Here is a 26239-nt window from a genome sequence, read left to right on the forward strand (position 1 = left end):
GCCAGCCCCAGTCTTGCTGCTGGATTTGTTCAGGCTAGCAGTGCCAGGGGTGGGAAATCCCACTGCCCTGTTCCCAATGCTTCCCCCCTGAGCAGGATTCCCAGAGGAGCACCCTCCAGCTGCCCATGGACATGCTTTGGAGGCACATTCCCAAAGGGATAAAGCCAGAAATCAGCTCTACTCACCAGTGGTCCCCTCCTGCCTGGGCTGCCCACGATCCCTGGGTGTCCCTGCAGGGTGAGGACAAGGGTGAGGAAGCAGAACAGCCTCTCCCAGTCCCCATCATGGCAACGTCCACGGTATCAAGGTCTTGTCCCACACAGCCACAAGGATGGGAGGTTGGGAAGTGTCCCCACTGATGGTATCAGGTTTTGTCCCCCATGGCCACGGGATGGGAGGTTGGGAAGTGTCCCCATGGGCTCAGCTGCCCCTGCCCACACATCCCAGCACCCTGTCCCCAGGCAAGTACAGATGCAGGATGGGAACCTGTGTACCAGGCTTTCCTTCTGCGCCCTCCGCTCCCGGCACGCCCCGCAAGCCCTGCAAGGAGAGTTTTGTCTCAGGGTGGCCCCACCAAGGGCTCCCCCAGCCCCAGAGCCACCCTGCAGGGTGACAGTGTGGGACATCAGCAGTGGCACTGCCTGTGGAGCTGTGCATTCCTCCGTGCACAGCTCGTCCCACGCAGCTCCGGCAGCTCCTCCCTGCTCCATCCATTGGGATGGGAAATAACATCCACGTGGGAGGGAAGCTGTTCCCACCAGGAACACCTCGGCTGGGTTTTCCCTCCTCCTGCCCCAGCTATTTATTCCTGGCTCCTTCACCAGCCTCAGCTCTGAATAACAAAGCTTCCTTATAAAGTTCTTTCCTGGAATTTTCTGTGCTCAGCATTCGTGGTGTTGGGCAGGTGGTTTGTCAAAAAGCAATGTGCCACAGCCTGAGATGCTCATCCCAACTTTTCCTGCTCAAATTCCTGACCCTCTGGTCTGGCCACATCCCAGGATGCTGCTCCCATGTCCCAGAGCCAGCAGCTCCCCATGGCAGCCCAGGGATGTGGGATATCCTCTACTTACAGGCAATCCAGGGACTCCAACCAGCCCACGCTGCCCCACACGGCCCTGGAAAACCGCAGGAATCACAAAACCATCCCTCTGCCAGCAGCAAAGCTGCAGATCTGGAGGAAAATCTTGTGCCTGAAGGATGTGCTCTGGCCCAGCACTTCCCAAGCCAAGCAAGGCATGTTTCAATCCAGGGTTGTTTCAATCCCCCACAGCCAAAGATGCTCCAAGATCCAGCCCCAAATTCCAGCACCCCGTTAGTTACCCGGGCTCCCCGCGGTCCTGGGCTTCCCTTGGGGCCATCAGGTCCTTGGCATCCCTAAAATCCACACAAAGGAAAACACAGACATTGCAAATCTATAGGGGCAGGTCAGGGGGATGCCATGCACAGGGAGGGGCACAAGAGGCTGGAGACCCCCCAGGATGGTGGCCCTGGGTGCTGGGACCCTGGCAGGGTGGGCACATCCCTGTTTGCCACAAAAGGAAGTGGGCAGCCCATGGGAAAGCAGCAAATTCTGGCACTGACCTTGGGTCCCTCGCTGCTGTTTAGCCCTGCAGGGCCGATCTGACCTTCTTCCCCCTGCCAGGAGAGAGGGGAGGAATGATCCAGGGAAAACACAGCCCCTGATCCCGGGGGAGTCACCAGCCTGCTGCTGGTGTAGGGACAAGCACTGCGAGTGTGACCACAGGTGACATTAATAAATGGCACCAGCTGAGCTTTGGTGGGAATGGGGACTTCCCCCATCCCCGGGCTAGAAAACCAGGCAGAAAGAAAAATCTCAGCAGTTTGGTGCGGCCCAAAACGACATGGTTGGATATTTTTGTTTCCTGGTGGACAAATTAAAGGCAATTCCAAGGACTGCTGTGCCACGGCTGCTGCCTGCTCCAGCCCCTGTGCCAGCAGCGCTGCCTGGGAGGGTGGACAAGGCAGGAGAGGATTCCTGCTGCATCCCCAGCTCCTGGAGAGGTGGGAGGAGCTGTTACTCATCCTGGAGAGCAAAAGAGCAGATCCAGGAGGGTATCCCAAAAGCCCTGGGAGTGGGAGGGCGTCCCCTGCAGACTGGAAAGGTGGGTGGGAAAATAATCCTCCTTTTCCTGAGAAGCTGGGAATCACTAGGGATCAGCAGCCAGCCTCAGACACGGATCTGGAGGTGGGTTCAGTCTCCCAGACAGCTCTCTCAGGGCACACACCAAAGCCCTTGAGGCTGCCAGCACAGGCTCCAGGAGCAGGGAGCCTGGCAGGAGTCAGAGAGGGGCAAAAATGAGCAATCCACAAACCCTCTGCTCCCAAAAGCTGCACAGGAGCTGGCCCAGAGCAGGGACTCAGCAGGATCCTGCAGAGCTGCTCGGGCTGGGGCAGCAGGGGAGGGCTGGCAATCCTCTGCCCAGTGAACCCAGCAGCGAATTTTGGGGTGCAGAGGTGTGGAGCAGGCAGAGCACAGCTCAGTTTGGGTGCTGGGGGCACCTGCAGCCCCAAGGCTGGGGGCTCTGGGCCAAGCTCCCCATGGCTGATGCTGTTAAAGGCATCCCTTAGCAGAGATCCCATAAATCAGCACTGCCTGCCCCCTCAGGGCTGTCCCCACGCTGTGACACACGTGTGCTCCCCTCCCCAGTGACACTCCATCCCAGCAGTGGCACTCACGTCTGGTCCCCGTGGCCCTGCAGCCCCTCGGGGGCCGGGGAAGCCCTGCAAGCCCCCCTGGCCCCGGGTTCCTGGAGGGCCTTTTGCTCCTTGTGCTCCTCGTGGGCCCTTGGAGGAACAAAACACTGAGTGTCACAAAGCAGGGACAGCAATTCCCGGATCCACGGGCAGGAATTCCCCTGGAGAACCCATCACTGGCAGGGGTGGGCACCCCAAACCCTCCTCCCCCAGCATCCCTGGGGCACCTGAAATGGGGAAAGACATTGTTTAAACAGGCAAAGCGAGAAGGAGCAGGGGAGGATGGATCAGGTGGTGGGATCAGCACAAAAAGGGCTGCCTGGCCCTCACAGACCCCTAAACCCAACAGGGCCCAGGCTCCTCGGGCAGCCACACCCACCCACAGCTGGGCAAAGCACATCTGAGCAACACAAGGAGCAGCTCCATGAGCCGTGCCCATTCCCTGGGGAGCCTGGGCAGTGCCAGCACCCTCTGGGGGAAGAACCTTTCCTGCTCTCCAGCCTGAGCTGCCCTGGCCCAGCCCCAGCCGTTCCCTGGCTCCTGTCCCTGTCCCAGAGTGCAGGGGGCTCTCATTCCAGCACCCAGCCCCTCCATGTCCCCTCCCCAGGGTGGCCAGGGACCTCCAGGTGGCATTTGGAAGCACCACAGGCTCGGGAATTGGTACCTTGCCTCCTTTGGCTCCCAAATCTCCCTTGGCTCCACCCGGACCTCGGCAGCCCTGCAAGAGCAGCAGCAGTGGAGGTTACACTGAGGAACCCCTGGTGCAAGCTGTGCTCTGACCCCGGCACCAAAGAAAGAGAATTTTGCCCTGTTCCACTCAGGGCTTTTCTCTGGATGGGCCTTTCTGAGCTGGGAGCAGGGACCTGCTGGATCTGGCTCCGGGACTTCTGGGTTCAATCCCCACCAAACCAAGCCCAGCAGCCCATGGCAGTGCCAGTGCCAGCTCCCAGCTGGTGGTGGCATCTCTGGCACCACCAAAACAATGACAAGTGTCTTCTCCTCACTGCTGTGTTCTTTAGCTCAGGCCAAAGCGTTCCCACCTCCCGGAGCTCCCAAAGGCAGGTGACTCCTCAGGCACTCCCAAGTCTGAAAGCTCCTCTTATTACAGCAAAAGGAGCCCAAGCTCAGCTCTGCCTTCCCAAACAGCTCCAGCTGGCACCTACTCAAACATCAAGTCCAAGCACACATAAAGAACGCGGAGCCGCAGCTTTGGGCTGCTCTGCCTCGCCTCCCCTGCTTCCAAAGCAGGATCCCATGGATGCCATCACTCACCTGCTCTCCTTGGGTGCCTTTTGCACCTGGCAGGCCAAGAAAACCCTTCAGAGAGACAGAGAATGCAAGGTAAAAAGAAAAACACCAAGGGAAGCATTGCGTGTGCTCCTGGAGGTGACAAACTACCCACAGCACAGGGATGGGCTGGAAATGGGGGCACCACTTTGGCTCTACAAGGGCTGCTGCTGAGATGCCCCAGTGGGATTTTTCCCCAAAAAGGGACCAGGAGAGTCACAAACCCTCCCAAGGCTGCCCCTAAGATGAGGATGAGGACCTTGTTTGACTCCAAAATGCACCCCCCACATCCCACCCCTCATCCCACCCCTGCCCCAGTTCTCAGCTCTGTGGTTTGGGGTCCCAGCACACAGAAAGGGACACCTGGGCCAGGCAGGAGGAAGGTCAGGCTGTCCCAAGCCTCTAGAAAGGGCACCTGAGCACCCAAATCCCTTGGGAAAAGGGTGTCCTAGGGAAGGAATCAGCAGGGCTGGGCCATCTCTGCTGATAAATCCAAAGGGAAAGAATAAAAATCGAGAATAAAAAGAGGAGCTTTGGGGATGGGGACTGTGGCCACAGGGATGTGGCTGGCATCTCCACCAGCCCTGTGGGAAGCTGGGGAAATGGGATTCCCTGCAGGATTTTGTGGGGCTGTCAGGGGGAGGATGAGAGCACCCCACATCCAGCCACCCCCTTCCCATGCACTTACCCCAGGGCCCTCCTGTCCCAGCTGTCCCCTCACCCCAGGGGCACCGTCTGCACCCTGCAGGAGGAATCCTGGAATCACAGACTGTCCTAGGCTGGAAGGGACCCCAAGGATGACCCAGCCCAGCCCCTGTCCCTGCCCAGACCCCCCAACAACCCCACCCTGGGCATCCCTGGCAGCGCTGGCCAAACGCTCCTGGAGCTCTGGCAGCCTCGGGGCCGTGCCCATTCCCTGGGGAGCCTGGGCAGTGCCAGCACCCTCTGGGGGAAGAACCTTTCCTGCTCTCCAGCCTGACCTGCCCTGGCCCAGCCCCAGCCGTTCCCTGGCTCCTGTCCCTGTCCCAGAGTGCAGGGGGCTCTCATTCCAGCACCCAGCCCCTCCACGTCCCCTCCCCGGGGTGACCAGGTGGCACTGGGAGATCAGCTGGAAGTGCTGCCCCCTCTCCCCTCCAAAAACAGGAACAAGGACCCCCTCAGCCCCATATGTCAGGTCCCTGAGGGGAAATCCCTCCAAGCTGGGCTTCATCCCCACCAAGGTCCAGAAAAACGCTCTTACTGTGTCTCCTTTGGGACCTGTGGATCCCTCCAGCCCTGCTGGACCCTGGGAAAAGCAAAGGCAGGGAGATGTTGGGAGAAGAGGGATGTGGCTCCCTGTCCTGCTCTGGGGATGAGACCCCAGCCCACAGGAGCCTGCCCAGGAGCTGCCTCACACCTCAGGGACAGTGTCCCCACCCAGGGGACACAGCCCTTCCCACCCGATCGAAGCAGTGACCCTTGAAGGGGGAATAACATGCTCTGACTCCATGTTGCAGAAGGCTGAATAAATTGCTTTTATTAGGCTAAATTATATTCAATTAATACTATACTAGAAATATATCATACTAAAAAGATACTAAAGAAAAAAACCCAGACCCAATTGGCCAATCAATCCACACAACCATCACTGTGTCCAATTAGCAAATCACTCTTGGGTAAACAATCTCCATAACACATTCCACATGTGCCAAACAACAGGAGCAGCCAATAGAGATAAGAATTGTTTTCTTCCTTCTCTGACCTTTCTCACTGCATTTCACAACTTCCCAGGAAAAATCCTGGGAGGGAGAATCATGTCTGTCTCTGTTCAGAGAATGTGAACACCACACCACCCACCCACTCCTGGGGGGCCACCAGGACCCCCAAGGTCAAGGATTTCACATCCACTTCCCAAATACATGGGGGACAGATGCCAGCAGCTCCTGGAAGAGAACTGGGGGGATGCACCCAGCCCAGGACAGCACCACTCACCTGAGAGCCCCTGGGGCCGGGGGGGCCACGCCTGCCCTGCAAGCCCTGGGGTCCCTGCAGAGGGGGGACAGGAGCTGCCGTTAGCATCAGAACCTCTCCTGGCAATTCCCAGCCGCTGAGGAGCTCCAGAGTTCCCAGCTTATGGCACACTGAGGGCCACAGAAAGGATTCCCAGCCCTGAGCCAGCCTCTGCAGCTGTTGGGGTGGGTTTTTCGCACCCCTCCCAGCTGGAGGAGACCCCTCCAGGCGGGGTGAGCCTGGGACAGCCTCCCACCCCGGGGTCACCTACCTTGGGGCCGCGGGGTCCGGCCATCCCAGGAGGGCCCATTTCCCCCTGCGGAGAGAGCAGGGCAGGGGCGGGGTGAGCGCAGCAGCGACGGCAAAATCCCAAACAGCAAAGGATGGGCACCGGGGCACACCCACCTGAGAGCCATTGATGCCTCGGCATCCCACGGATCCCGGCTGGCCGGGCTCTCCCTGCAAGGCAAGACCCTGCTGAGCCCCACAGGGCAGGTGGGACAGGGACTTCTGAGCATCCCGGGGCTACTGGGGATGCTGGAGGGCTTTGCTGGTGAGTTTTAACACCACTGGTCCTTTTGCATTCCTCCCCCCGCTGCCAGGGATGGTTTTAACCAAATGCAGCGTTTCAGGTGTAAATTAGAACAAGGGATGAAGAAAGTGGCACTCGGGGCAGCAGCAGCTCTGCTGCCTCAACTTCCATCTGTACCAAACTCTGAGACTCACCACGGGGCCAGCAGGGCCCGGGGGACCCACTGAGCCATCTTCTCCCTGCAGCAGGAGAGAAAAAAAAGCCTTTTTTTTTGCTTTCTCTCCTTCAGCCCAAACCCCCCTTTTTCTTCACATCATTTTTCACATTTCTTCACATCAGCTGCTTGATGCCCCCTCGGACATTTGCTGACCAACCCCAGCTCCCTTTCACACTTGAGAATTCATCCATTCACCACCAAACCACTTCAGTTTTCCTTTCAAAGCCTTTTCCAACCCTCTCCTGGACGGGATGTCTCCCAGTTATGTGGGAGCACTGAGCTATCCATATGCTGAGAGCAGCCTGGAAAAACCAGGTGCTGCCAGCCTGGGATTCATCTCAGCTGGAGGTGGCCACCAAAAATAAATCCCAATGTGCTCTGGAACCGCTCCTTTCTCTTCATTTCTCCTCGTTCCCAGCCAGAACAGGGATGGGAAATGCTGGAGGCAAGACCCCAACGTGCCTGGGTGCAAATCTCTGCTCAGACCCCTCTTCCCAGTGGGAATCCCCCACTCCTGCACCCCTTTGGGGAGGGCACAGAGAAGGAAAATCCACTCACCTCTGGCCCTGCAGGGCCCTGGAAGCCCATGGCACCCTTCAGCCCCGCCAGCCCCTGGGAGAGAAGCCAGGAATGAGGTGTCAGCAGCCTGAGGTGACACTGCCTTTGTCCCCTCCCTCACAAGAGGGGCAGGGACAACACAGAGCCCACGAGGGCTTTGCCAAAGCCAGGAGAGCATGGGCTGGAGCTTGGGGACATCGCAGAGAGGGACAGGGGGCAGGCAAAGGGCATGGAGGGAAGGGTGTGGGACACCTCCAGCTCCCCAGGGAACTCACCTGGAGCCCTGCCGGACCTGGCAGCCCATTCTCTCCCTTCACCCCCTGGAAAAGCCAAGAGCAGCCTGAGTGATGGAGGAGAGCAGGACCTGGGGCTGGGGGGCTGTGGCAGGGAAGGAGAGACCCCTGCCCACCCTGGCAGGGCTGTGAGGGGCAGGGACAGCCACCCTCACCTTCACTCCCTTCTCTCCTTTGTCCCCAGCTGGTCCAGGGTCTCCCAAGAAACCCTGAAAAGGAACAAGGATGAAATGGGAACAAGGATGAGCCCCAGCTGGGCCACCAGGAGTTAAACTGTGGCTGCTGTGCCTCAAAGGACACAATCAGGGTGGGACAGGAGGATGGGGACCCTCAAGGTTGTGCTACATGGGGCAAAGGCTGGCTGCTGGTGCCCAGCATGGTGTCGCCTCCCTGAGCTCCTGGGGCACCGTGTCACCCACAGCAGTGACACAGGGCTGGCACAGGGCTCTGCACAGGCAGGAGGGCACAAAGTGAGGCCCAGAACAGGGATCTGATAACCCACGTGGGACTGCTGCAGCAAAAAGAAGAAATTAGGTCTCAAACCCACCAGGATGATCAGACCTTGGAGGAGCCCAAAAATCTCCTGGGCAGCTCTAAAAATGTTGGCCTGAAGAAGACTAAGTGATGGAAAATTAAAAAATTAAAGGGTGACAAACCACCAGCATTCACTGTTTTATGGACATTTTCCATCCTGGCTGACAAAGCCCTGGGGAGGAGCTGCAGGAGCAGTGCTGGTACCAGTGCGACCAGTGTGAAAGGTGCTGGGTTTGGCACTGCTGGGACTGGGGCTGGCACCTCATCGTGCCCATGGCTGTGCAAGGCAGAGCCAACTCACCTCTTCTCCCTTGTCCCCAGCCAGCCCTCGGTCACCCTGGAAGCCCTGGAGGCCCTGGGAAGGGGAGGAAGGAGAAGGGCAGGCACTGAGGGGCTGCCACCCATGTCCACCCCGCTCCCCAGCAGCTGCTGAGAGCCCCAAACTTTCCAGCACCCTCCAGTCCCTGTCCTCTAAACCCCCCTGAGAAAGCTCCCGAGCCCAGGGGCGTTGCCTGTACTCCCCAGGGATTGCTGCCAGGGTCTGGACAAGGGCAGGCACCAAGGAACCAGATTCCTGGATTGGACACGATCCAGGCATTCTGGAATTCCTCTCATTTCCTGCTCACCCTCCCAGTTTTGAGCCCTCAAGGCCACTGGTCTAGTGGAAGGTGTCCCTGCCCCTGGCACAGGGTGGAATGAGATGATTTTTAAGGTCCCTTCCAACCCAAGGCATTCCAGGATTTGCAGTTATTTGCCACGAGGAGGTCCAGGTGCAGCAGCCCAGCCCTGCTGCTCAGACCCACCCCACCCAGGAGCTGCAGCTCTGGGTATCCCAGCCCCCTAATGCCCATGTGGGATGCCCCACAACCCTTTTATTCCTGGCAAATCTAAACCTCGAGGCACTAACTGAGGCCTGCCTGGTTTGGGGGATGAGGAGAAATATTCTAAAGGAGGCAAGAGATGGAAGGGCAGCTTCAGGAATTCCCTGTCTCCAGCCCAGGGTTTGGAGCTCCAGCTTCCCCCTGATCCTGAGCCTTCCCTGGCCCTGCCTGCCCACGGCTCACCTGCTCCCCTGGCAGCCCCCAGGGCCCAGGTTTGCCATCCAAGCCAGGGAAACCATCAGAGCCGGGGTATCCCACACGTCCTGGCAAGCCCTGGAGCCCGGGTTCCCCCTGGGGAGAAAAATCCAAGCACGGAAAATTAAAATATCCACATTATGAAAGCAATAAAGAAACTCTGAGCTCTGCCTGCCTCTGGCTCTGGAGCTGGGGAAAAGCTCTGTGCATCCAGGGGCTGCAAGTGTTGGGCAGGTGGATCTTTCCAGGTTCCCTCCAAATCCCTGGGATAGTTGGAGCCAGGGGTTGCACAGCAGGAAGCAGCACGGAGGGCAGGGAAGAAGAAATGCAGTGAGAGAAGGTCGAGTGAAAGCTCCTGCCTCAGCTCCTGCCTCAGAGCCATTCCTGACCCTTTTCCACATGCAGGAGTCAGAGCAGATCCACCCCAGGATCCATGAGCAGCTAAAGCTCCAGCTTTACCCCTGAGCCCGGTGCACTCCTGAATTCAGGCAGGCTGCAGAGCAGTGGCGTGGGAGAGCGGGACATTGCTCTCCTTTCCTGGTACCCACAGGGCACCTAAATCCCACAGGGAGCTGAGCTGGGCAACCCCAGGGGAGATGGGATCCCATGAGGGATCCCCATGGAGGGCACAGGCAGAGCTCACCGTCCCCTGCAGAGCTGGGGCGGTTCCAGGGGGTGACAAAGGGACTTTGGGAGGGCATCACCCAGAGGTGTGCAGCACCCAAAGGGGCTGTGCTGAGCTGTGACTGAGCCATCCCTGGCGCTGCAGCACAAGAGGAGCAGCAGGAGAATGACTTTGTGCAGAGCCACCCCTGCCTGGCACAGCAGGGAGGGACCAGGGCATGGATCTCATCACTCCAAACCGGGAACACCATTCCCAAGCTGTTCCCAAGCCCATCACGACTCTCCCTCACGCAGGCAGGGGCTGATCCAAGAGGGGCAGGGTTGCTGAGGGTCCCAGGGCAGCCCTGAGGGCACAATCAACCTGTCCCAAGTGTCCCCACACCCCCCCAGCCCTGACTCACCGGGTACCCCCGCTGGCCTTTCTCCCCCGGCTCTCCCGGTGCTCCGCAGGCTCCCTGTGCACAAACAGGGACTGAGTCACCCGAGGTGTCCCCCCATCCTGCCCCGAGCCCTGTGGAGGCTGGCAGGACAAGCAGCAATGCCCAGAGGTGACATTGGGAAGGGCAGAGTGGGAGAATTCACATCCCTGGCACCCCCACCCTGCCCACCGTGCCCAGGGCAGGTTTGGAGTCAGCAGCGGATCATTTTTTGCACTGCTTTGGTTCCTGATGGGATGAGAATTTTGCCTTAGGACAAAAGAATTTTGTCAGGACAGGACAGAGGATTTTGCCTTCTTTTCCTCTGCCTTATGGCCAGATGGGGGGGAAGCATCACCCAGCAATGCCAAGCTAGTGGGCATGGAGCTGAGACCCCCCAGCACAGGCTGGCCCCACACAAATCCTACCCCAGCCCTTCCCTGCCTTGTTTTTGTGCCTCTGGGAGGGATCCACATGGTCCCTTCCCCAAAACCAAGGGCTGGAACCTGATGCCCCAGGAAACGCTGGCAGAGCGGAGGGGCTGCAGCTGCCAGGACAACCCTGGGAGCTGGATATCAAACATCCCGGGTTTCAGTGGGAAGCAGACAAGAAATCCATTAGGCTGCTTTGAAACCCAATCCCAAAGCCCCTAATTACAGCCCAGCAGCGGCCCCAGCCTGATTGCTTGGGGACATCCACCCTGAAAGTGTCCCCAGGGCAGCCAGGGTGGCAGCGAGGCCACCAAAGGGACAGCAGGGCTTCGGTACTTACAGGTGCTCCTGTTTTCCCAGGGTGTCCTGGGGGCCCAGGAGCTCCAGGTTTTCTCTGGATTAAAATAAAAAAAAACACAAAAAACAAACGTTGGTAAAACACATCAAGTGCTTGGAGCAAGGAGAACTCAGCTGCCAATGAGGAAAAATCCAAACTGAAAGTGACCAAAGCAGCACTCACCGGCCAGCCCGCCTGCAGGAGTTGGTAAAATGATGATTGCTGGAAGAAAAATGAAGGGGGAAAAGCAAAATGTTAAAAAAAAAAATAATCCCAAATCCCTTTTTGCTCGCATCTCCTTGTCTTCGAAGATGCAGCAATGAACCACTCCTTTAATTTGTTTATTTATTTCAGACTGTGCATGTGAGGCATGGGAGGAAGGACAATCTGAGGATAAGGTGATGGAAATAAGGAGCTACTTCAGTAGAAAATTAGGCAGAGAGCCCACTTCTCCTGGGTTTGGTGAAATTCAGCTCCTCCATGGTGCCCTGCAGCCCTGGGACACCAGAAATGTTTGGAACATGGAAAGGTCAGAAACGTGGTGGTGGTGAGCACAGGGACTGCCAGATTTTAAACTAAAATCAGCTGGTTTGACCCTGCAGGTTACTCCACGTGGGGAATCTCCTCCAGCCTCTGGAAAACCCAGAGGAGCAGATCCCAAGTAGGTTTTCCTCTTGCTGCTCCCAGCAGCCAAATCTCGGATGCACTTCCAATTTTTCTGAAGACCAGATGACCACAGAGAGGGGGAAACCCACCTGAAATGCCCAGGGTGGATTAATCCCATCCCAACCAGTTCATCCCATCATATTTCCTTCCAAATAAAGGTCCTAAGACCACTTGGTGCAGCCTCCTCTCTGCACACTTCCAATCCAGGTTTTCCCAAATTTTGGGAAATAAAATGTCCATCTCCAGCTACCAGCAACACAGGGGGGCAAAACTCATCTTTCCTCCTCCTCCTCCCTCCCACAGTGACTCCACACCTATGGTCCAGGCAGCTCCTCCAAATCCTGGCTCGTATCAGTGGCTCAGAAATCCCTTTCCTTACCCAGCATCCCAATCCCAGGCAGCTGGAGGGGCAGCATTCCTCTGTTCTCCCCAATTTCAACCTCCAGGGCACTGGGAAATCCCTCCTGTCCCCTGCTCCAAGGATCTGCCCCCCACTACCAGTGGGGAGAGAGGGGAAAAGCCAAGGAACTCATGAAGGAAAATAAACCCAGAGCTTTCAAGAGATGGAAATATTCTGAGCAGTGACCAGCACTCTGGGGCAGGTGATGGATGGCATCCCTGCTCCTTTCAGCTGATCCCAAATTGATTTCCGTGGGTGAACGGTGCAGCCCCTGGCAGGACCACGCTCCTCCTGTCCAGCCAGTTCTCATTTCCCTCAAAATCCACTCCCAAAACCTTGCTGGAGGAGGCTGGAGCACAGCCAATGCTTTTGCCTTGTCTCAGGAATCGGTGAACTCCGATTCGCCCAGGACAGGATATTATTTCATCCAACATTTTAAAAAGAGGGGAAAAAAATCCCACGTGAGACACGGACTCGGATTTCAGAGCAGCAGATGCCAGGGAGGGGGAGAGCAGTTAATGGGCTCTGCAATTCCAGCAGGAAACAGTCGGAGCTCTGCTGCTGCTGCAGCTCTGGGAGGGGGGAGCAGCACAAGGGGAGGGGAGGGAGGATGGGGAGCAGCAGCCACGGGGATCTGGGCTCCTGGAAAACTCCAGCCCGGGAGCAGGCCAGAGGAACCCTTCAGGGCAGAGGAACCTTCAGGGCAGAGGAACCCTTCAGCAGCCCTGGGGGGAGCAGCTCAGGCCTGGCAGAGCAGCTTTGGCTGCCCACCCTGTGCCACGCTCTGCAGTCACCCCATGGCCACCCTGTGCCACCCTCTGCAGTCACCCCATGGCCATCCCCAAGCTGTGCCACCCCCACCATGGCAGATGCCAACCCTGAAGTAGCAGCACATCCCTAAAAGTTCCCTCTTTTTGCTCAAGGATCGATTTTTCCTTTCCCTCCGAGGTTCCCAGGCCCCATTGCCCAGCCTGACCCCTGTTTTTAAGGGGCTGGATAAAAGGAAAGGAGTCTGGTGCTGCAGATGAAGCTCTCCAGTAACTGTGGGAGCTCCAGTTCTCCTTCCCAGGACTCTGGGACTTCCCCACTGCTGAAGCCAGCTCCAGAACAAGCCAGCAGCAGTTCCTGCCCTCCAGCCAGACCGAGACAACTTCTTGGCAAAGCCAACATCTGTCAGCACTTGGGGAACACAAACACAGGGCAGGGGCTTGGGCTGGAATCACAGCGGCCTTGAGCTGCTTTTCCTTCGTTCCCGTTAACAACAAAGGCTTTTTTCCAGGGGAAAGCAGCGGGAGAGGCTGAGAGCAGCACAGCAGCGCCAGCCGCTCTGGGACAGCCAGCACAGCCCTCGTTTTCCCAGCCCGACCTCCTGCAGTGGCACCTTCCCTGCCCTGCATTTCCATGGGCTGGGCCAACAACAAACCCCAGGACAGCCCAAATCCCCCACACCACGGGGATTGCGACCAGCACGGCCCCAAAGCACGGAGCTGTGGCTGCCAGCCCCATCCCCAGAGCAGCCAGTTCCACCCCGGCCTTATCGCAGCTGAGATTAGCAAATCCCAGCCCTGGGCTTTGCGTTTTCCCACTGCCGCCGGCGGCACCGCCGCGGTCACGGGGCCACAGACACAGTGGCCCTGCGTGGCTTCGGGGTGGCCCACGGCCCCCTCGGCAGACACCGCCTTCCCCTGAGATCGGCACCGGGCCAGCCCTGCGGGGACCGGGCCAGCACAGAGCCGGGGGACAGCACAGTGACAGGGGACAGGGGACAGCACAGGAACAGGGGACAGCACGGGGCCAGGGGACAGCACACAGAGCCCAGGGGACAGCACGGAGCCAGGGGACAAGGGACAGGGGACAGCACAGAGCACAGGGGACAGCACTCGGAGCCCAGGGGACAGGGGACAGCACAGAGCCAGGGGACAGGGGACAGTACAGAGCCAGGGGACAGCACAGGGGACAAGGGACAGCACAGAGCCCAGGGCTGGGATTTGCCCTAGCATCTCTCCAGCTTTGGTTTCCCGAGCACAGACAGGACATGTTCCCTCCAGCACTCCCAGCTGGGGACACCAAGGAGCTCCCAGCAACATCCATAGATGTGGCTGTTCCTGCCTGCAGGAGGGCAAGGCCTGAGGGCTCTTTGCAAACACAGGCAAGGGGAAAATAAAGGGAATTCTGACTGCAGAGCAAAGGATGGGAGCAGGAATCGATCAGGGAGGGGTCTGCCCTGCTGGAAGGGGATCCCTGGCATGGAGACATCCAGCTGCCTCTGTCCTATCCCTGTTTGTTCCTGCACACACTGAGAGCTGCACAGCTCCTGCCCTGGGCAGCAGGAGGATGGGAGAACAAGGGGCTTCTCCAGGTGAACCAAAACTTCAGCAGATGATCAACTCTCCTGCGCTTCCCAGCAGAATCCGATCTCTGCTTTGATCCAGTCCAACCCAAAACCACAAAGGTCTGCCCCAAGGATTCCCAGCAGGTCAATTCAAGCTCAGATCCAGACCAGCAGAGGACCATCCTCCTCCTCCTCCTCCAGCACCATCCCCACCCCGGGTGTGCTGTGCTGGCAGAGCAGAGATCCTCCCGCTGCATCCTCTCCCCGGAATCCCGGGCATTTGCCCCGGAGCAGAGGATGCAATGACGGCTCTTCCCCAGTGAACTCAAATATCCTGCCCAGGGCCATTGTGGAGAGCCCGAGTGCAGAGCCTGAGCTCTCACCAGCCCGTTGCTCTGCCCCTGAAGCCACTGATAGCATCGTGCCACACTGCAGGGCCCGGAGGGACAGCAGAGCCATGCAAGGATAAAGCAAAGAGCATTCCCAGCCCCAGGAAAAGTGCCTGGGGCACTTAGAAACCCAATGCCTTCAGCTGCTGCCCTGCCCAGGCCAGGCTCCACAGGGAGTTTAGAATTAAGCTTAATCCCAGCAGTGGCTGTGCTGTGAGGAGTTGGGAGTTCTTGATGAGGCTGGCTGGGCTGTTCAGTGAGTTTTGGAGTCATCCCATGGAGCTTTGCATCCAGCTGAGGCTCTCCTGCCTCCCCACAGACCCTGTCCTGCTCCAGTGGGTCAGGTGAGAAAACATCTCAGAGAGAGCTGGGTGGGCACAAACCCCGCGAGCCAAAGGCTGGGGCACAGCAGGGAGCTGGGACAGGGTGGGAAACAGGACAGGGGCTTTGTAATCAGCAGCACAGAGCAGGAGAAGAGCTGCTCGTGCCTGGCTCAGGTCTTGCCTGGACCCTGTCCTGCAGAACCATCCCAGGGAGGTGATGGATGGACCATGGGGGGCCAAGATGTCCTGGTCAGTCACAGGGGACAGAGGGACAGGGCACACACTGATCCCATTCCATCCACAGAGCCACCCCCAGTGAGCTGCACCTCCCTCCTTGGCATGTCCCCTCTGCCCCCACCTCCCACCCAACAATGAGGAATCTCAGCCACAGCAAACCCTTCCTGCCGTGCCGTGCCGTGCCATCCCATCCCATCCCATCCCAGGGATGCAGGGCGCTGCTGGGGAGGTGTGAGTGCAGCACTTGTCCTCTGTAGCTGTAACTCACCATGAACGACTGCCAGTCCTCCCTGGAGTTCCTCCAGAGGACAATGGTGGGGACACCGGGGGTGCCAGCTGGGCCAGGGTCACCTGGGGGGCCTGTCCTCCCCATGGCCCCCGGGTATCCCTGCAGAGACAAGGGCAGCTCCTTAAAACCAGCGGGGATTTAGCACAGGCTGGACACAGGCTCTGAGTCAGGGCAGTGCCAGGGGCTGGGCAGGGGGGGCAGCCTGGGGCTGCAGGGCTGCAGGACAAATGCAGTTCCTGCAAGATGACTGCATGGATATGCAATGGGGCTGGGCTTTGGGACACAGCAGTGTCCCTCCTCCAGGTGACCTGAGCTGACACTGCTCCATCTCCCATTGAGAGCCCAAAGGGAAGAGAGCAGCTTGTCCAGCAGCTCAATCACAGAATCAGAAATATCCTCAGCTGGAGGGACCCCAAGGATGACCCAGCCCAGCCCCTGTCCCTGCCCAGACCCCCCAACAACCCCACCCTGGGCATCCCTGGCAGCGCTGGCCAAACGCTCCTGGAGCTCTGGCAGCCTCGGGGCCGTGCCCATTCCCTGGGGAGCCTGGGCAGTGCCAGCACCCTCTGGGGGAAGAACCTTTCCTGCTCTCCAGCCTGAGCTGCCCTGGCCCAGCCCCAGCCGTTCCCTGGCTCCTCTCCCTGTCCCAGAGCAGAGATGGGAGCTGCCCCTCGGGAGGAGCTGCAGCCCCCGGGGAGCTCTGCCCTCAGCCTGCTCCAGCTGAACAATCCCAGTGCCCTCAGCTGCTCCTCACGGCCCCTCCAGACCCTTCCCTTGTGGCCTCCTCTGAACACGCTCTAAAACTCAATGTCATTTTTCATATTGTGGTGCCCAAAACTCCCTCAGAACTCAAGCATGGCTTAATCCTGAGCCTGGGCTTAACTAAATCCAGTTCCTTCCTCTTCCAAACCCACAGACAGGTCCACTGCCCTGCAGCTGCAGAGCTCCCACTGCCCTCTGGATGAGAAATCCCCAAACCAACCCAAAGCATGGTGGTGTCAGCCCCAGACCCCACAGCCCATACTGGACACGGCCCTGTTTTTGTGGGTACTCACTTTGTCTCCTTTGGGTCCCACCAGTCCCCGTCTGCCAGGACAGCCCTGAAAGGCAAAGGAGCAGAGCTGGGACCCCAAAGGGGACATCCCACAGGGACTGAGTGAGCAGGGCCACAGCCCCAGGGAAGCAGGGACTGAAATGGCTCATTCAGAGCAAACCAGCAGCTTCCAGTCCCCAAGAAATACCCCAAAACCCAGGGTGGGGAGGGAAGAGCCCCCTGGTTTGGCTGCTCCTGCCCTGGCACCAGCAGCTGAACTGTGCCACCCTGCATAACCACAGCAACACCCCAGAGCAGGCAGGGGAGCAGGAGGACATCTCCTGACGCCTGGGGAGGACAGGCAATGTGTTAGGGAAAAAAAAAAATCCACTAAAATGGAATCATATCCACACTCCAATAGGTGTTTGGACAAGGACAAAAATATCTGCTGCTTTTAACTGGTGGGAGATGTGATCTGGATAAAAATGCACATTTTGGCCAAGGGCTGACCCCACTTCAGGGCCTACCAAGGCAGAACCAGCCAGGTGGGAGATCCTGGCCTTTTGGGGTGACAGCAATTCCCTGTAAGGTGTCACCTGACAGCCTCTGCCTGTGTCTGCTGCAGCTCTGACAGCTTCACTTCCAGACACCAGCTTTGTTCTGAGCCTGAAGGTCACCAGATCTGAGGCCCACGGAGCTCCACAGCTCAGTTCCCTCTCCATGGGGACCCTGCCCTCAGTCCTAGGGAAGGCTGCCAGGCTGGGGCACATCTTATGGCTCTGGCCATGGCTGGCATGTGCCACCACTGAGCTTCAGTGCTACACAGAATCCCAGCCTGGTTTGGGCTGGAAGGGACCTTAAAGCCCATCCAGTGCCACCCCTGCCCTGGCAGGGACACCTCCCACTGTCCCAGGCTGCTCCCAGCCCTGTCCAGCCTGGCCTTGGGCACTGCCAGGGATCCAGGGGCAGCCACTGCCCAGCTGCTCTGGGCACCCTGTGCCAGGGCCTGCCCACCCTCAGAGAAAAGATTTTTTCCTAATATCCCATGTAAACCTGCTCTTTTTCCATGCTGTTTTTCCAAGCGCCACTCCATGCCCTCAAGAGCCCTTTTCCATCTTTCCTGTCATCTCCTAAAGCTGGGATGGAGCTCTGGTCCCGGTGTTTCCATCCAGGACATCAGGACCAAGGACAAAAACCCCATCTCCAGCCTTTCTCCAGCAGAGGAAAGCAGTTTCCCCCCCACTGCTGAGGGACAGCAGGGCTGTCACACGTCGTGACGTTTCCTCTGCTCCTGGGATTTTTTCAGCCTCCAGCATCTGTTCCTTTTGCCATTTTCTTCTATTTTTGCAGGCAGGAGCTGCAGCAGCAAGGAGGTGGCTTGAGGGGGAAGTTAACAGTCCTAAATTTAAACCAAGCCTGGCTCAGGGATGATGGATTTAGTGCCAGGTCCCTCAAACAGAGCCATGGAAATGGCCCTGCAGGATCCCCCCGAGCCCCAGGGCAGAGCCCACAACTTCCACAGGGATGGAAGGAAAAGGGAAGAGAAGGAGCCCAGGGTCACTTTGAAATAAAAATAAAAAAAATAAAATAAAATTTCCTAAAGAAATTGTTAAGAAAATGAAACCAAATGAGGGGAATAATTTTGGCAGAGTAAACAAACATGGAAAAATATTTAAAACCATTTTTCAGCTACTCCTCAATGAAGACAAGACTCCTCTAAAGCTTTTTCTATTTCAAGTTTGCCTTTTGTTTACAATTTTCCTTTTTTTTTCATCCTCAATGAAGATGTGACTCCTCTAAACATTTCTCTAGTCTAAGTTTACCTTTTTTTTCTAAATTTCCCTTTTTTCATCCTCTGCAATGACTGAATGACTTGAAAAACAGTCAGAACTTATTAAAAGATAAACTCAGTGCTCTGCTTTGAACCTGGCATCAATGTGGGGGTGAAGAAGCCAAAACCAACGATGCCAGTTGGGTCTGTGGCTGGGAGCAGGGGTTTGTGTGGGGACTGGAGGAGATGGCTTGGTCCCCTCTGATCCCCTCGGCCTAATTCTGGGCTGGACCAGTGTGAAATAAAAACCCACAGTGTGGCTAAATGATTTGGGACCATCTCTAGAGCAAGGAGGACAAGGCAAACATCTTCTCTCCAGGTTTCAGTGAAGTTTCTGAAGAATTCTCCAGGAATATCAAAAACCTTTTCACAAGGTCAATGCACAGCCCCACTGTGCCTGCACAGGGAGGGTTCCCCACCCTGGAGAAGGTTCCCCATCCCAGAGAATGTTTCCTATCCTGGGGAAGGTTTCCCATCCTGGGGAACATTTCCCACCCTGGAGAAGGTTTCCCATCCTGTTGAACATTTCCCACCCTGGAGAAGATTTCCCACCCTGGAGAAGATTTCCCACCCTGGAGAAGGTTTCCCACCCTGGAGAACATTTCCCACCCTGGAGAACGTTTCCCATCCTGGGGAACATTTCCCACCCTGGAGAAGGTTTCCCATCCTGTTGAACATTTCCCACCCTGGAGAAGATTTCCCACCCTGGAGAAGATTTCCCACCCTGGAGAACGTTTCCCACCCTGGAGAACATTTCCCACCCTGGGGAAGGTTTCCCACCCTGGGGAACATTTCCCATCCTGGGGAACATTTCCCACCCTGGAGAAGGTTTCCCATCCTGTTGAACATTTCCCACCCTGGAGAAGATTTCCCACCCTGGAGAAGATTTCCCACCCTGGAGAAGGTTTCCCACCCTGGAGAACATTTCCCACCCTGGAGAACGTTTCCCATCCTGGGGAACATTTCCCACCCTGGAGAAGGTTTCCCATCCTGTTGAACATTTCCCACCCTGGAGAAGATTTCCCACCCTGGAGAAGATTTCCCACCCTGGAGAACGTTTCCCACCCTGGAGAACATTTCCCACCCTGGGGAAGGTTTCCCACCCTGGGGAACATTTCCCACCCTGGAGAACATTTCCCACCCTGGAGAACATTTCCCACCCTGGGGAAGGTTTCCCACCCTGGGGAACATTTCCCACCCTGGAGAACATTTCCCACCCTGGGGAAGGTTTCCCACCCTGGGGAAGCCTTCCCTGTGCTGTTTCCCCTACCTCAGCAGCCTTTTCCCACCACCCACCCTCCCTCCCATCCTCCACTCACCGGCAGCCCGGGAGGTCCCGGCAGCCCCGGTGGTCCCGGCTTCACACAGCCCTGGCGTCCACGTGCCACCCACAATCCGGGGTGTCCCGCTCCAAGAGGAGGCTCTGGGACACCCAGCACTGCCCCTGCCCTCAGGGGACCTTTGGGGACGTTTCCTTTGGGAGCAGGCCCCCGATGAGCTGGTGGGGACACCTTGGGGACGGGGTCCAGGCGGGGTTTGCCGGGCGGGAGCCGCCGCGTGCCTGCGTCCCCCGACAGCTTCTCCGTGGTGACGTTCTCCTCCCGGGGGTCAGAGCCACGCTCCTTCTTGGCTGCTCGGGGGGGTTTGATGGAGGCTCCTGGGTGGATGAAGCACTGTCAGATTCCCAGAAATTGTGCTGGAGAAAAGGAGGAGAATCGTGGACTCACCTGAGCTTCTCCTGAGCACTGGCCTGCCAGGGCCGGTGATTTTATTGTAGGTGGAGTTCAGCAGCTCAAAGCCTTCATCCTCAATGGAAAGGCTGCCTTCTTCCTCCTCCTCCCCCTCAGCTGATGGCATCTCGTGAGCAGAGAAAGAAGCCAGGGCACTCCCATCAGGCTGGAGGTTGAGAGTCCCCTGGGCATCCTCCCATGGCCAAGGTGGCCCTGGGGCCAAATCTGAACTGGTGAGTCTGGAGTTCTGAAAAGGGAGAAGGGAAAAAATGAAGTTTGAAGGGTTCACTTTTCCCCCTTTCCTGCTCAATGGCCTGCCCAGGGAGGTGGTGGAGTCACCAGCCCTGGGAGTGTCCAGGGCATGACTGGACGTGGCACTCAGTGCTCTGCTCTGGGTGACAAGGTGGGGATCGGTCACAGGCTGGACTCAATGGCCTTGGAGGTCATTTCTAACCTTAATGATTCTATAATTCCTCATTCCCCACATGCAGGAATGCTGCTGGGGGAACATGCGGGGCACAGCTTGTGAGCACCAGGCAGGAGCCCTCAAATTCTGGGACAGTTCATCCAGAACGAGCAGGAGACTGCACCCAGCTGCAAACCAGAACTCACCTTCCACCAGGGACACCTGGGCACCTGTGCCAGGGCCTGCCCACACTCCCAGGGAACAATTCCTGATTCCCTGTATCCCATCCATCCTCTGGCAGTGGAAGCCATTCCCTGTGTCCTGTCCCTCCATCCCCTGTCCCCAGTCCCTCTCCAGCTCTCCTGGAGCCCCTTCAGGCCCTGGAAGGGTCTCTGAGCTCTCCCCAGAGCCCACAGCCTAACGACAGAAATCCAATCTTGAGAGCAATCACTAAAAGAGTTACAGCAGGGATCGATGTGTCCCTTCAGCCTCTGGGTTTTGCTGCTCCGGCACATTCCAGGGCTCCTGGAGTTCTCCTGGGGGAATGGTGCCAGCAGGTCAGAGGGGAGCTCGGAGCCCCCACCACACAACTTCCCATTGGAGCAGCTGCAAACCTCCGAGGGCTGGGAATGGGAGACAGACACAAGGCCAGGAGGAACCTCCTGGATGCTTCCAGCAATTTAATTTAAGGCAGTGACTTGCACAGGGCTCTCTCTGTCCTCAGCTGTCACCTTGAATGGTCCCTGCAGGTCTCAAGGGCTCTGTCAGCCCTGCAACCTCCAGCAGAGCCCAGGCACTGCCCTTGGAGCGGGGAAAACTGCAACACTGGGAGAAATCCTTACACTCAACACACTAACACCGACTGTGGAAAAGGAATGAAACTTCAGAGTTCCCTGCATTTCAAAATCCCACCGCTTTTCCACCCAACACCACTGAAAGCACCTCAGGCTGGGTGGGTGGGTGTGTGGGTGGGTGTGGAGGTCCTGGAGCTGCTCTCCTGGAGCAGCTGCAGCATTTCCAGCAGCCCCACATGGCCACCAGCCCTGCCTGGAGCCTGCTCCGTGCTCCTCCTTGCCTCCATGGGGACAGGGACAGCGTGTGGCACCTGGAGCTGGTGGCACCAGCCCTGCCTGGTGGCTGCTGGTGGAGGAGCTGCTTGAGGAACCAGCTGAGAGAAGTCACTAGAGGGAGATGCAGCCCCACGCTTGCCTTGCAGGGCCGGGGAGGAGACCTGGAGAGTCCTTCCCTTCCTTCTTCCCACATTCCATGGGCTGAGCCCTTCACCTGGCTCCCATTCTGTGCAAGAGGTTTCACAGCGACCTATGTGAGCCAGGGAGAAGTTCGATAAGAGGATCCACGTTCACCCCTGGGAGAATTTCCTACCAAGGTCATTGACATAGAAACCAAGAAAGAAAGAGGGATAAATAAGAGAAACCTGCCACTGCCTGTTCCAACGAGCACTTGGTTTGTATTTCCTGACCAATGAGTAAAGTGTAAACTTCTGAGTTTGTAAGAATGTAGTAAAAGCATGCAGGCTGGAATAAAAACAGTTTGAAGCCTTCTGAAAATGCAGTGTTGCTTTGGATTGTGACCGTCTCAACTCCGACACCATTCTGCTCTGCTCCATGGGCTTGGGAGCACCAAGGGGGATGTGCAGGAGCAGCAAGCAGGAAAAACAACAATTTCCCTGCCAGAAGGGGTGATCCTTCAGGTGAGAACCCAACGGGCCAAGCCCCATTTGGGGTGACCACGGGAGGCAGAGGAGCTCCAAAGGCAGCAGGAGCTGCTGAAGCTTTGACTCTGCTGCCATCACATTGGAGATTTCCAAGCTCTTCCCATCCCAAATGTAAGAGAAAAGGAAATTTTCACTTTTAAATTTTCAACTTTTAGGTTTGAAGAGATTCTTTCATAAACACCTAAAGTGGGGAGCTGAAAAAAAAAGAGTTGAAACAAAGAATTTTTCTTTCAGAAATTAAACCTTGCAGCACCGCAGTTTTGATGTTACATTTTTGGTGCTTTGCGGGGTTTCTGATTAAAAGCAGGTCTTGAAATACACCTTTAATTGTGAAAAAAAAAAAAAAATCAATGTATTTCAGCTTCCCAACTTGATGTGTATTTCTCCCTCCAACCAGTTCTTCTAGTTTTGATCCAAAGTGGTAATTTCCTTAAAACACATTTTGCAATCCCCAGGACTGGAAAGTTTCAGCTACAGCAACTTGGTGCCTCATTTTGTACACCTTGAAGTGAAAAATGAATGGAAGACAGCAGCACCTCTCTGCTGCATGGGACTGGCAGATTAACCCCAGGGGCAACAGCAGCCAGAAATTTAAAAACCAGTTCCTCAAAGGACATGCTGTGGATAACAGCTGGCAGATGGTGTCAGGGAATGGCTTGGGTTGGAAAAGACCTCAAATCCCATCTCATTCCACCCTTGCCAAGGGCAGGGACACCTTCCATGGGTCAGGTTGCTCAGATTTCCATGCAACTGGACCAGCAGGTGAGGAAAAGTGTGGTGAGAATCCCCAAATGAACCACGAGCTGAGAGGCGCTGCAGGAGCTGAAGTGTTCTGGTTCCCAAGAGGTGATGCTGGTGCAGAACAGCCCCACAGGATGTGCCAAGCCTGGGAATCCCAGTGGGAAGCCACATCCAGGCCTGGCAGCTGGGAGCCCCGAATTCCCACAGAGTAAAGAAAAGGAGGTTTTAATTCAACTTCAACACTTGACATGGGAAAGGTCCACCCTGGAAACTCCCATCTGGCAGGGCTCAGGGGAAAAGGGGCTCTAAAGAAAAATTACTGAGGCACAAGGCTGAATTATATTGGTTTGTGTAAACACAACTAAAAGCCAAAATCAATAGAATCCATCCTTGCTCCTCCAAACTGGCCAAATTTAGAGGAGAACCAGCTGAGAGGGACAAATTGGGAACAGCTCTGAGGCTGTCCAAAAGCGTGAGAGTTGAGTGAGGCATGTGGGTTTGAACTCCCAGAAATTCCAGCTGGGAAGTGGGGAAGGAGCCCAGATTGAAAGCAGCCATTAAGGATGACAAAACAGAAGGGAAAAAAGAAGGAATTGGCACGTGACAAGCAAGGCAGGGTCTGTGACTTGCAGAAAATTGGTTTAAAGAAGGAAAATAAAGGCAGAAGTCTCTGCCCCAGCCACATGTTGGGTCCCCACTGTCACCTGCCAGGTGGCACTGACACAACCACAGCAACCACGTGGGAAGAGCTGGAGAAGCCCAGTCCTGTCCACACTTAGAAAATCCAGATGACATAACCAAATGACAAGGAAATACTTCCCATTCCAGAGGGGACAAGGAGCAGAGGTTTCTCAATCCCAGCCCAAGAATTCCACCTCAAAAGCATTAAAACCTCAGGCTCTCCCCAAGATGAGCACTGAATTCTCAGTTTGGCTCAGAGAGCTGGGGAAGCTCCAGCAGACTGACGGGGAAAATGCTTTGTGTTGTGCCAATATGGAACTTAAAAAAAGAAAGTCAAAAAAAAGGCAAACGGGAAGCTTTGAGTAATTACAGACCTCTTACCTCAAACTGAGCCCAAGCAAAATAACAGAACAACTGATATGGGGCTCATTAATAAAGAAACCACAGATATGCAATTAATGCCATGCTTTTGGAAAGAGTTTCTAACGTGGTATCTTGCCTGAGGAGCCTAAGAGTGTTTTGTTGAGAAAGATAACAATGCTGCTGGACCTCTGGAGGGCTTTTCAGCTGGTGCCACACTCCAAAAACTCCTCAGTGGCAAAGGGGTTAAAGCCCAGCTCGGAGCATCCCTGTTTTCATCAGCCCAAACAACCAGCATAACATTTTCAGCTGGGTCAGGCTGGGTAAAACAGGGTTCAAAGCTCAGGGTCTTCTCCCAGGAAACAGATTTTTTTTTTAATAGAAGCCTCTTCCATCCAACAGCCAAAGGAACAATGTGATTCACTCAAGATAAGAGAGACTATTTTAAACTATTTTTTTCCAGCATTTTCTAGTATCAAGCCCATAGAAGAGGCTGCATCATAGAAAAAACAATCAAAAATCAAGGTTGGACTGATTTAAAGAAGGAATAATTGCCAGGAATGCCATGGGCTGTGGGCAGCAGCAGCAGATCAGGTGCCAGTTGTACCTGAGGAGCTGCAGCACCCACAGCAGGGCTCTGGAGGGGATAAACCCCTCCTGGAGCTCAGCACAGCCCCTCTGCTCTGCCCATTCCTGGGGAGAGGATGGGGCCATGCCCCAGGGCTTCAGCCCACATCACACCTGGGTGCTGGATTTGGGAAGGGAACACACTAAAATAATAATAAACTTTTTAAAATTTGAAAATTATTTCTATAATATAAATCAGATCAATTATTTCTACTGCCAGCTCCTAAAGGGGCTACAAGAAGTTTGGAGGGGGGGGACTTTTTACAAGGGCACGGAGTGATAGGACAAGGAAGAACAGTTTAAACTGGAAGAGATGAGATACTGAGAATAAATCCTTCCTTGTGAGGGTGGGAGGGGCTGGGATGGAATTCCCAGAGCAGCTGGGGCTGCCCCTGGATCCCTGGAATTGTCCCAGGCCGGGCTGGACGGGGCTTGGAGCAGCCTGGGGCAGTGGGAGGTGACCCACAGGAACAGGATGGTTTTTATTTGGGGACCCCTGTGACCCCTCAGCAATGCCCCATTTCCCAGGGGGATGTTTGGGGCTCCCTGATGTCCTACCCAGGCTCAAACTGAAGCAACCTGTCCTGGCTTGTAAGATAAGCATATATTCCTTTTGCCATCTGTTGTGCAGTTTTCTTATCTCTTCCAAGATCAATGTCTCCCTCCGGGGAGATATCTTCTGTTAATGGGCCATTGAATGGCTCACTGCGTGACTGAGGAAGTTACATCATCCCATTGTGAGATGCTCCACCCAGAGGGAGGAGCCAAGCATCCCTACCTGCATAAAATCAGCATTTCTTGAGACAGCAGCTCAGCCTCTTCACTGGATTCCCAGAGGAAGACCAGGCCCACCTACTCTATCACCAGACCTCCAGAGAAAACTACACCCTTCTACGGGATCATCGCTTCAGCAGCATTTCATCTGCCTCTCCAGGAGCAGGAGGAGCAGCCACCATTTAACTGGACTGTCACCAACACCCTGACTCCTCAGGCTGTCAGGTTTCTGACTCTATCAGTAGTTTTGTTTGTACTAATTACCTTTTTTTTAGTTTTTTTTCTAGTAAAGAACTGTTATTCCCATTCCTATATCTTTGCTTAAGAGCTTTTTTATTTTAAAATTATAGTAATTTGGAGGCCAGCCCATAAAAGGTTGGAGAGCAGCAGTAATTCCCACCAGAGGCTCCTCACAGCACTTCTCTTCCCAAAACAACATTTATTTTCATGCTTCGGCAGGATAAATTAGGCAAAGGTTTGGAATTGTGCAGAGGGCTTGGGTTGGGTGGAAGAACACTTGGGTTTGGGATTAAAAACCTCTAGGGTTCAGCTCAGCGGGCTCCTGTCATTACATTTATCCCACAGTGGGTTTGTGGGATAATAAATCATCCACAGATCCTATCCTGCTGGAGAAACTGGATTCTGAGCTCTTCAGGGGGCTGAGATACCAGAGCTA

The 26239-nt window shown here is 56.0% G+C and overlaps 1 protein-coding gene across 1 annotated transcript in view; it reads right to left on the bottom strand.

Moving 5' to 3' along the window:
- LOC128817884 (collagen alpha-1(I) chain-like) overlaps nucleotides 1-26239 on the bottom strand; it is an 83482-nt gene that overhangs the window by 15049 nt on the left and 42194 nt on the right. Inside the window, exons 7-32 of the mRNA XM_053996787.1 lie at nucleotides 20237-20486; nucleotides 19829-20166; nucleotides 16701-16745; nucleotides 15625-15744; nucleotides 11193-11231; nucleotides 11013-11066; nucleotides 10227-10280; nucleotides 9190-9297; nucleotides 8427-8480; nucleotides 7747-7800; nucleotides 7574-7618; nucleotides 7299-7352; nucleotides 6718-6762; nucleotides 6397-6450; nucleotides 6263-6307; nucleotides 5974-6027; nucleotides 5243-5287; nucleotides 4691-4744; nucleotides 3988-4032; nucleotides 3380-3433; nucleotides 2698-2805; nucleotides 1582-1635; nucleotides 1321-1374; nucleotides 1071-1115; nucleotides 487-540; nucleotides 186-230 (exon numbers count right to left, since the gene is read on the bottom strand). Of these exons, the coding sequence (XP_053852762.1) occupies nucleotides 186-230; nucleotides 487-540; nucleotides 1071-1115; nucleotides 1321-1374; nucleotides 1582-1635; nucleotides 2698-2805; nucleotides 3380-3433; nucleotides 3988-4032; nucleotides 4691-4744; nucleotides 5243-5287; nucleotides 5974-6027; nucleotides 6263-6307; nucleotides 6397-6450; nucleotides 6718-6762; nucleotides 7299-7352; nucleotides 7574-7618; nucleotides 7747-7800; nucleotides 8427-8480; nucleotides 9190-9297; nucleotides 10227-10280; nucleotides 11013-11066; nucleotides 11193-11231; nucleotides 15625-15744; nucleotides 16701-16745; nucleotides 19829-20166; nucleotides 20237-20486 (1971 nt within the window). The remainder of the gene's footprint in view (nucleotides 1-185; nucleotides 231-486; nucleotides 541-1070; nucleotides 1116-1320; nucleotides 1375-1581; nucleotides 1636-2697; nucleotides 2806-3379; nucleotides 3434-3987; nucleotides 4033-4690; nucleotides 4745-5242; nucleotides 5288-5973; nucleotides 6028-6262; nucleotides 6308-6396; nucleotides 6451-6717; nucleotides 6763-7298; nucleotides 7353-7573; nucleotides 7619-7746; nucleotides 7801-8426; nucleotides 8481-9189; nucleotides 9298-10226; nucleotides 10281-11012; nucleotides 11067-11192; nucleotides 11232-15624; nucleotides 15745-16700; nucleotides 16746-19828; nucleotides 20167-20236; nucleotides 20487-26239) is intronic.

This window comes from Vidua macroura, chromosome 21 (genome assembly GCF_024509145.1).
Source record: "Vidua macroura isolate BioBank_ID:100142 chromosome 21, ASM2450914v1, whole genome shotgun sequence".
NCBI lineage: Eukaryota > Metazoa > Chordata > Aves > Passeriformes > Viduidae > Vidua > Vidua macroura.